The following is an 11042-nucleotide window of genomic DNA, read 5'->3' as shown; positions in this document are numbered from 1 at the left end:
TGGTTATGTCATCCGCGATCATCAACCCCTACAGCTACGGTTATGGGCGATCCGGTAAATATGATAATGAACTGGTCGTTAATTGATTTAAACCTAAATCTAAACCACAGAGCCGTTAGCGTGATCGGCTTTGTATCCCTGCACAACAAGGCTTGGCGGAGAGCAAGTAGACATTGGGGGGGGGGGGGGGGGGGGGGGTAGTGACTGAGATCGAGAGCGCAAAGCAAAGTTTCTAGGGATATTCGGTGGGTAGTGTCCCCCTTAAAATGTTGAAACTAGATGTCCTGAAATACGATTTCCTGCATTATACAAGTAAACGGCATCTCAGCCTTAAGATTTACTACAAATAATATTGTTGATTAAACATTATTGGGGGGGGGGGGGGGGGGGGGCAGCCTAACCGTGCTCCGCCGTGCCTGCATAACACGGAGATTTTAACCGAGTAATGAAAATACAGATAGCTTTGTATGTAAGACGACAGCCATTCTCTTTGTGGCTCATTCGTCTGTACGAGGACAGACACCCCCATTTTGCAAGTTGAGCATATTCTTGCGTTCAGATGGCACCCATCGAGGCTATTGTGGGTTCATGCCGGGAGAAGGTGACCCCTCACCTCTTGGGGCCCAAACCACCTTATATATAACCTGGATCACGGATTAATTATTTTCAAACGAGCTGGGGGAGTGAGATGATCTCTATGACACCACACTGGATCCACGAATGGATTTTTATTTATTTGAGAGCTGGAGATAGTTCAGTGAAAAAACCCGGTCTTGGGATACAATAAGTTGAATCTATATAGAGAATGTAGATAAGCTCTTATTATAACTGTTTACTTTTTCACTGAAGGATACCCAACTTGGCCTGGCCAAGGTGGATTCATCAAAGGAGGTGGAATGATCGGAGGAGGTGGAATGATCGGAGGAGGTGGAATGATCGGAGGAGGACGCATGCGTAAGTTCCCGTTAAAGTTATCGCGGTCCCGAAGCCAATAGTATACTGATCGAAATAAATTTAGAGAACGCAAATAATGACTGGAACCAAAATCCTCATCCACAATATCGGGACGTTACTGAGTTCAACCCTGTATTAGACACCCAATAGCCGATGTGTATTTTTGTGTCGTTAAACATTTATTCAAACTTATATTAGTGATATTTAATCACATTATATTTTGGTAGTTCGTACAGGTATACCAAAGCTAATCGTAAATTAACTGATCGAAAATGTAATGTGTTATTTTTTTTCTATCATTATTGTTTTGGTAATGAAATTTATTTACCGTATGTGTCTAACCGCCATCGGCGACACAGTGCATAAACCATCAGTCTTAAGGCTGGTAGGTACTGAGTTCGCATCTCAATATAGGATTTAAAGGGACTAACAGAGATTGTTTAACTACTGTAATTACATATCAAATTACAATATTAGTGGCTGTATATTAAACATGTTTCTGGTCGTTCTAATATTTGTACTAGGTTTCATTTCATTTTATTTCCTAATTTGTTTTTTTTTCGGACGTACGAAATTATTTGAAGACAAAATCCAGTTTGGGCCGCTTGCAAATATTAAAGGGACATTCCTGAGTTTCTTGCAATTTTTAAGATGTTATCGACTAACAGAGACTTTTTAACGATTGTAATTACATATCAAATATATTTTTCTGCATAATATATTAGTGGCTGTATATTAAACGTGTTTCTGATCGTTCTAATATTTATACTAGGTTAAATTTTATTTTATTTCCTAAAATATATTTCTTCGTACGTACGAAATTATTTCAAGACAATATCCAGTTTGGGCTTCTTACAAATATTAAGACGACCAGAAACACATTAAATATACAGACACTGATATTCTAAACAAGAAAATCGATTTAATTTGTACGTTTAATCGTAGAAATATTTTATTAGTGGTAAACATTTTACAAAGCAGCAAACTCCGGATTTAACCGAGAGAGAAGTATAACAACTCAATGGAGAAGTGTATTATGTGTGTCCAAGTATTGTAATGAATGTTTAACGACACCCCAGAACAAAATTACGCATTGGCTATTGGGTGTCACAAATGGAAAGTGCCATGGAGGTCTTTTAAAATCCCATACATCCACGTGGTATCATAAGCTTTCTTGATGTACATCGGCTAAGAAGGCAACTGGCGAAATTGAGGCCCTCTGAATATACCATTTAACACGTATATGTAATCTCTTTATTAATTTTAGGCGTCTTCGTTTTAGTTTTGTTTTCTGATTTTCTGTAACATGTCATCGCTTTGGACACTGTGAGCTCTTGTTGCCAACCATTAACATGTGGATTGTCAGCAAACCTATAGCAAGTGGATGTTGTCAAATATTTAGTTTTGTTCTTATTATTTTGTCAAATGTTTGACATCAGTAGCTGATTATTAATTAATCAATGTGATCCAGTGATGTAGTCAAACAAAACCAACAGCAAATTTATGTAAACGTTAAACATGTTTGTTTTTCTTCTGAAAAACATGACTTTGAACACAGTGAATTCTTGTTGTCAATCATTAACATTTGGATTCTCAGCTAACCTATAGCAAGAGGATGTTGTCAAATAGTGTTTTGTTTTGTTCTTAAGGTGATTGTTACTAAAAGCAAATTTCCACTTTGTTTCAGGTTACAGACGATCTATCGGAATGCCAATCTACGGGTATCCAACATATGGAACCTATGGTGGATACAAAGGATCATATTATTACTAAACAGGTACTATTTCATCTTTGAATCAATAATTTCAGCCATATTGGAAGTAAAGTTTGAAAGGGAATCAAACAACGATAGTGTTACTAAGCAGGTTTTCATATTTGAGTCATTAATTGTTACTATATCAGATATATATCAATATTCAGCTTCTAGACTGCAACCCCCACCACTGCCTAGACTACAACCCCACCACTGTCTATACTACAACTCCCACCACTGTCTAGACTACAACCCCCACCACTGTCTAGACTACAACCCCCACCACTGTCTAGAATACAACCCCCACCACTGTCTAGACTACAACCGCCACCACTATCTAGAATGCAACCCCCACCACTGTCTAGAATACAACCCCCACCACTGTCTAGAATACAACCCCCATCACTGTCTAGACTACAACCCCCACCACTGTCTAGAATACAACCCCCACCACTGTCTAGACTACAACCCCCACCAGTCTAGACTACAACCCCCACCACTGTCTAGACTACAACCCCCACCACTGTCTAGACTACAACCCTCACCACTGTCTAGACTACAACCCCCACCACTGTCTAGACTACAACCCCCACCACTGTCTAGACTACAACCCCCACCAGTCTAGAATACAACCCTCACCACTGTCTAGACTACAACCCCCACCACTGTCTAGACTACAACCCCCACCACTGTCTAGACTACAACCCCCACCACTGTCTAGACTACAACCTCCACCACTGTCTAGACTACAACCCCCATCACTATCTAGAATACAACCCCCACCACTGTCTAGAATACAACCCCCACCACTGTCTAGACTACAACCCCCACCACTGTCTAGAATACAACCCCCACCACTGTCTAGACTACAACCGCCACCACTGTCTAGACTACAACCCCCACCACTGTCTAGACTACAACCCCCACCACTGTCTAGAATACAACCCCCACCACTGTCTAGACTACAACCCCACCACTGTCTAGACTACAACCCTCACCACTGTCTACAATACAACCCCCACCACTGTCTAGAATACAACCCCCACCACTGTCTAGACTACAACCCCCACCACTGTCTAGACTACAACCCCCACCACTGTCTAGACTACAACCCCCACCACTGTCTAGACTACAACCCCACCACTGTCTAGACTACAACCCCACCACTGTCTAGACTACAACCCCCACCACTGTCTAGAATACAACCCCCACCACTGTCTAGACTACAACCGCCACCACTGTCTAGAATACAACCCCCACCACTGTCTAGAATACAACCCTCACCACTGTCTAGACTACAACCCCCACCACTGTCTAGACTACAACCCCCACCACTGTCTAGACTACAACCGCCACCACTATCTAGAATACAACCCCCACCACTGTCTAGAATACAACCCCCACCACTGTCTAGACTACAACCCCCACCACTGTCTAGACTACAACCGCCACCACTAACTAGACTACAACCCCACCACTATCTAATTCTCAGGGGCATATCGAGGAATGTTGCTATTTATTATTAGGTTTTATTATTATTATTATTATTATTTGTTATTATTTATTTATTGTATTTTATTTATTTGATTCTATTATATATATATATATATATATATATATATATATATATATATATATATATATATATATATATATTTATTTATTTATTTTGGTGTGTGTGTGTGTGTGTGTGTAAATGCACTCCAGCTGATTCAGATTTTAAGAATATACTAAACATAAACTATAACATGAATATATACATGTGTGTATGTTTATTTTCAGCTTTTGGTGTCGACATCTTATGGCGGAAGTCTGCAAATGTGTGAGAATAACCGATCATGTCCAACAATTCAGACCTTAAATTATTTAATAAACTCGTAAAACTAACGTTTTCATTGTTGACGTTGTCTGTTGTACATAATGCACTCATTTCATTCAGGTGTTTGGGTTTGGGTTTGGGGTTGGGTTTTTTTTTTTTTTTTTTTTTTTTTTTTTTTGGGGGGGGGGGGGGGGTCACAACACTGTCAATACAGCAGCATAAGAATTTCTTTTTAGTAAAACAATCCCTTGCCTTTAAATCGGATAAATCGGAATAAATGGCACTGGCCATCTGACCCCGTCTCTTTTCTATATACCTCCCGAATATGTCGATCAGAGAATAAAGTTACAATGTTGTGAAACGAGTATCTGTGACGTTAAAACGGAGAAATGCCCTTAAAATAACATAGTACAACTGTTTTGTTCTCACATTTTGCGAACATCTGATAAAATCACTGTTTCCACAGCGATTCACGAGTGCTTGCCATCAGAGCAGCTATCTATGTATTTATCCATGGACGTGTGTCTTATGCACGTTAATCTTTTTACTGCGCTAGTCTTTAGAATAGGGATTAAACATATGTTGCATTTAAACGGGGATCGCTCTGTAGTCTGAAGGTTCGAAACTCCGAAGGTTCGGTAGTCCGAAGGTTCATTGATCTGAAACGCTGTACTCCGTGAACACAGGCTGATGTTTTACTATGTCTAATATGTGCATGGTATAAAATTTAATAGGGCGTTATATGATGACATGCATTTTACCCTTTATAATTTAGATAATGGAAATGCCATTTTCTTCACATCATTCCAAAACATCACACATGTACACTAGTATATAGCTTTGTAGTATGCAACATAAAAAAATTATTTTAATTTTTCTTCAGTAGTCTTTCAAGTCTTGGTATAGTTTCTTTTGGACGTCCGTATATTTATTACAACACACATTACTGAAAACAAGAATGGACACATGCTAACCCATAGGTCACCCGTATTAATTTTTGCAATAAAGACATTTATAAAAATTATGGTAGTACATGGAATTATCTGGATATGGTATTTTGTGTGGAGCAGCAACGTTTGAAGGTTTCAGTGATGGCGCTAGCACCACGCAGAGGAAATCCTCGAAGGGAAAAGTGGCGACAATCGAAGATAGTGTAGCTCGCGTCAAACAGTCTTACAATAATGGGGCACGCACGTTGGGAGACTATTCGACAGCTACCTATGCTTGTAGAGGATATGTTTGAAGCTTGTGTTGAAGTCTCTTTGGGCTAAACACATTATTAACTGTCGAACAGTATGAATCGTGCCGGACGTTTTTGTGTTGTAGTCCTTGTTAAAGTTGCTATATCCGGTTATCAAGTTATAACATCAATTATGAAATCAAAATGCAGGCATAACTGCACTTTTACGTCTTGGGAATTGAGTAGTAGGTGTTTGACGATATCCGTTGATAACGATGACGAACGAGTGTAATACAGATGCAGTTGCGCTTTTATTTTGCATTAGTATTCGACACTATAGCATGGAAACTGGATATAGGAGCTTTAACTGTTTGATTTCAATGAAGCAATTTTAAAGTTACATTCTCTGGTTACCATATTATAACATCATGTACAAATATGAAATACAAGCTCAAATGCACTTTTGAAAAAACTCGTGTGTGTTCGCTATGAACGGAGATCGTCAAAAGTATACGCTTGATTCGTCGCCTGTGCCGCCATAGCTCGGCAAAGCACAAACGACAGCCTGTTGTTAGTTTCAGTTAACACGTGCGTTTGCCGATTTCAAATTGTAGGGTTCGTCTCAAAAAATTAAAAGAGAAATCTTGCGTTGGACGAAAAACGTTTGGTTGAGAATACGGTACTAGAGTCTTTAGTTAAAACCGGTTTGATCTTGACAACTTATTATCGACGGTCGTACCTTCCTATTTCAGAACTGATATTTTATAAAGTGTTAGTAGAACTTTCAAAGTTTAGTTTGTATACTAGTAACACATTAATCATGTATATATATTTTTTAAATAAAATATACTAAAGTAGACAAGGAACGTTTTCACTTCTTAATTTTACGTATTAAAATCGACAAATTCAAATAAATATTCTTTCGTTTGGAAAGTGTAAAGTTAGGGGTGGGGGTGGAGGGGGGATGTTTAACGACATCAGTGTTAGAGCATATTGATTTAATAATCACCCGATGCCATACAACCGTAAATAAAGTGTGTTGAGTGCGTCGTTAAATAAAACATATCCTATCCTTCCTTCCATCTGCTGTTGGATGTCTAACGTTTGGTAATTTTGACATATAATCTTAGAGAGGAATCGGGTGCATGTACGGCGGGGGGGGGGGGGGGGGGGGGATATTGGAGATCGAAACCCTTACTTGCCCAAGCTTAAAAAAATTTAAAATGTATTTTCTGGGGGACCATGGCCCCATATAAACTTCGCTCAACAAAGTCTATAACCCCAATCCCACTGAAATCCCTGCACACGCGCCTTGGAAACCCGCTACATTTTTTTTAGCAAGGGATCGTTTATATGTACCATCCCCCAGACAGGATATCACATACCATGGTATTTTATATACCCGCCGATGGGGATCGATCCTACACTGACCGCGCATTTCCAAAAAACACCTTTTTAGGTCTAAGTAATGAATAAAAATAACATATAGTCTTGAAAATGTTTACGTAAATCGAACACAGTACCCTAGAGCGTTACGTAATTAGTAACACCCCCTTACATGTAACGCGTATGCCAACAGCTGGCCACTCAAAATTTCAAGGCAAATCCCCCACCCACCGACCCCTGGAAAGGCGTTGTACCATACCTCTATGGATATAAATATTTTTTTGAGATATGAGACGACCCCTCAATCAAGACTGTTAAATTTGTTCAAAAATTGCTAAATCTCACGTGATCTCTTGTTGGGGAATTCCACACTTGTGATAAGCCAATGAAAACCGAGATCGGTAGGAGTCCGTCAAAAGTGTCCCACTTTCGAAATACTGGCTTTGTTTTTGACCTGGATAAGCCAGCGTAGTGAAACCAATGCGGAGTGCGGCGTCATATATGCACCAAACGTAATTGGATTTTCTGTTCTATATGCTTAAATAATAAAAATATTCCGGATACTGCCGCTTTAATTAAAAACTGACATTTCTTTTTTTGTTAACTCATGTATTATACTACTGGCCTTTCCAGGTGTGGCTTATGTTTTCAAACTCTTAAAAGGTGAATTCTTTTTGTTATATTATTTATATAATTATATATTAATAGCATCACCAAGCGTTTAAATCGTGACCACTGTAGAATGTTTTGGATAAACAGAGAAAACTACATGAATGATCATTACATACCTATTTGCTTCCCAGTTGCTTCAAACCGTACCTAAGGAGCAAACATTGGCGTTGCCTGGGGAGGGGAACGGGGATTATGCTCTCCCCAAGCACACACACCTTGTTTTCCCCAACTACATTGTTTGTGTGTCACCCAATTAACATGGGGCCGGGTCGTAGATCAGCTCGTCTGATGCACGATCGATCCCCCTCTGTGGGACATTGTTTTCATTCCAGTCAATGTTCCACAACTGATGTAAGATAGGCCGTGATATGTAATATCATGTCTGTGGGATGGTGCATATAAAACAAAAATGCTGCTAATCGAAAAGAGGGTTTCCTGTTTCATATATCTCTGTAGTCCTTAACCTTATGTCCGACGCCATACAACCGTAAAAACAAATTGTGTTGAGTTCGTTGTTGACCAAAACATGTCCTTCCTTTCTTCCCTGTTGACAGTCTCAAAAACAATGTGATTGACCCTCCATGACATTGTGGTACCCCACCAATATAAAATCCTGGCTACGCCAATGGGAGCGAACGTGAGGTGAATATAATTATAAATGAAATGCAAGATAAATGACATCTGACTGACACAAGAACTGGAGACACGAGTGTAGAATTCGTTTCGTTACATATATTTATATTCAAAATAAAGTTTAAAGAAAAATTAAAATGTATTTTGAACCAAGTTATGTACGGCGCTCGCGTTTACATAATATACGCTGTTGACCTGTACATCATCTGACAATAGAAATCAACGTGTGTACTGTGTAGCCTTAACCTCTGTGGCTGGTTTGAATTGATATGTAAGAAACCTATCAGATGTTTTTAAACTGATATACAACATATCATATCATATCATCGTGTGATAACATATATCTTACACTGTTGCCTTAAACGTTTTACACAGAGGTACGCTTAGTGATTACTGTAAAGAAATCACATTTGGTTAGTGCATTTGACACTGTTCTTTAGCCACCGGCCTCGGTGGCGTCGTGGCAAGCCATCGGTCTACAGGCTGGTAGGTACTGGGTTCGGATCCCAGTCGAGGCATGGGATTTTTAATCGAGATACCGACTCCAAACCCTGAGTGAGTGCTCCGCAAGGCTCAATGGGTAGGTGTAAACCACTTGCACCGACCAGTGATCCATAACTGGTTCAACAAAGGCCATGGTTTGTGCTATCCTGCCTGTGGGAAGCGCAAATAAAAGATCCCTTGCTGCCTGTCGTAAAAAGAGTAGGCTATGTGGCGACAGCGGGTTTCCTCTAAAAACAGTGTCAGAATGACCATTTGTTTGACGTCCAATAGCCGATGATAAGATAAAAAATCAATGTGCTCTAGCGGCGTCGTTAAATAAAACAAACTTTTTTACTGTTCTTTAGCCATTCTTCGTGATTATTATTATTATTGAGAGAGAGAGAGAGAGAGAGAGAGAGAGAGAGAGAGAGAGAGAGAGAGAGAGAGAGAGAGAGAGAGAGAGAGAGAGAGAGAGAGAGAGAGAGAGAGAGAGAGAGAAATGCCAACCATAAAACGTTATCAGATCGCCAAAAATCACCCGAATTAAAGAGTCGGGTGAGTGCCAACCATAGCACATACTAACGTATCAGATGATTTTCCTTGATGGACTGACAAGCATGATTACATTGGTGGAGGATGGAGCGCAGTATCGACAACTTATAAACAGGAATGTTATGAGACCATATCACTAGTCCAACTAACATTAAAACTTCCCGACCACTCGGCACTGTTTACTGCCGACTTGTTTAGTCTGTTTGCTTCAAAAGGGAACCGATGATTTGACATGTACACGTAAAAAACCACAACAGGTCATTGTAAGTTTTTGCCCAATAATGTTTGAACTGAACGTATACCTACTATTATATTCATATAAACTTATAGAGCAGGAACTGGTTGATTAATATATAAAAACGACTTTTGTTTGATGTTATTGAAAAGCGCACCATAATATCTGGTAGATAATATGTATGTCAGATCAGCCATGGGTTATCGCAGATAAATATTGTTTCTATACAAGTAATAAATGAAATTTTAACTTTAAAATTCACGAACAGAAATACTGATAACACATTTCGGGATCTGCTATTTATGGGATTTTAATATGGCGAAATAGTTATGATATGACGCGAAATTTAAGTCAGCTAAATCCACAATGTGTCCATTTTCAAATTTACGGAGTGTTACTAATCGTCATATTTGTAGTGTACGGAGTGTTACTAATCGTCATATTTGTAGTGTACGGAGTGTTACTAATCGTCATATTTGTAGTGTACGGAGTGTTACTAATCGGTGTATCGAGTGTTACTAATCGATGTACGGAGTGTTACTAATCGATGTACGGAGTGTTACTAATCGGTGTATCGAGTGTTACTAATCGATGTACGGAGTGTTACTAATCGGTGTATGGAGTGTTACTAATCGGTCTATGGAGTGTTACTAATCGATGTACGGAGTGTTACTAATCGATGTACGGAGTGTTACTAATCGGTGTATCGAGTGTTACTAATCGATGTACGGAGTGTTACTAATCGGTGTATGGAGTGTTACTAATCGGTCTATGGAGTGTTACTAATCGATGTACGGAGTGTTACTAATCGGTGTACGGAGTGTTACTAATCGATGTACGGAGTGTTACTAATCGGTGTATGGAGTGTTACTAATCGATGTACGGAGTGTTACTAATCGGTGTATCGAGTGTTACTAATCGGTGTACGGAGTGTTAGTGGTGAATTGTTTTCTTTCATCCAGTAATAGGTGTAATATGCAAGTTGCGAAATTATAGCCTACATATGTTTATTTAATTCAATGACTGTTATTCTTAATAATTAGATTTAAAGTATGTAGTTTTATCAAAATTACGATATAAATACTAACAAAATATAAATGTGTTACAGAGGACATGGACCTGTCGGAAAGTTTAGGTATCGAGGGCAGTTTTCTTGATTCAACAAATGAACTACCTTTCACATCGACGCCCAAGAAGCCGGCTGATGAGAAAACTAAATCTAAACTCATCAACTCCCGTGAATACACATGTAAATGTGGATATAAAACCCTGATTATATCAAACTTAAAACGTCACGAAAGAACAAAACATGGGGATATTTCACTGGTAGAGTGCTGCTACTGTTACCAACGGTTTACTACAAAAGAAGGAATGA

At 39.2% G+C, this 11042-nt stretch overlaps 1 protein-coding gene across 2 annotated transcripts in view; it reads left to right on the top strand.

The window, feature by feature from the left end:
• LOC121388959 (acanthoscurrin-1-like) overlaps nucleotides 1-4594 on the top strand; it is a 72233-nt gene extending 67639 nt beyond the window's left edge. Inside the window, exons 1-4 of one of the 2 annotated variants that reach the window (XR_005960029.1) lie at nucleotides 1-54; nucleotides 850-954; nucleotides 2642-2731; nucleotides 4490-4594. Coding sequence is in view for 1 of the 2 variants with exons in the window: in XM_041520511.1 (XP_041376445.1) it covers nucleotides 850-954; nucleotides 2642-2727 (191 nt within the window). In the remaining variant the exon portion in view is untranslated. The remainder of the gene's footprint in view (nucleotides 55-849; nucleotides 955-2641; nucleotides 2732-4489) is intronic. The other variant, XM_041520511.1, reaches the window with a different exon arrangement.
• Nucleotides 4595-11042: the final 6448 nt, after the last annotated feature.

This window comes from Gigantopelta aegis, chromosome 14, assembly GCF_016097555.1.
Source record: "Gigantopelta aegis isolate Gae_Host chromosome 14, Gae_host_genome, whole genome shotgun sequence".
Lineage (NCBI taxonomy): Eukaryota > Metazoa > Mollusca > Gastropoda > Neomphalida > Peltospiridae > Gigantopelta > Gigantopelta aegis.
Note: the sequence above shows the minus strand (reverse complement) of the source record. Positions and strands in the feature narration are given on the sequence as shown.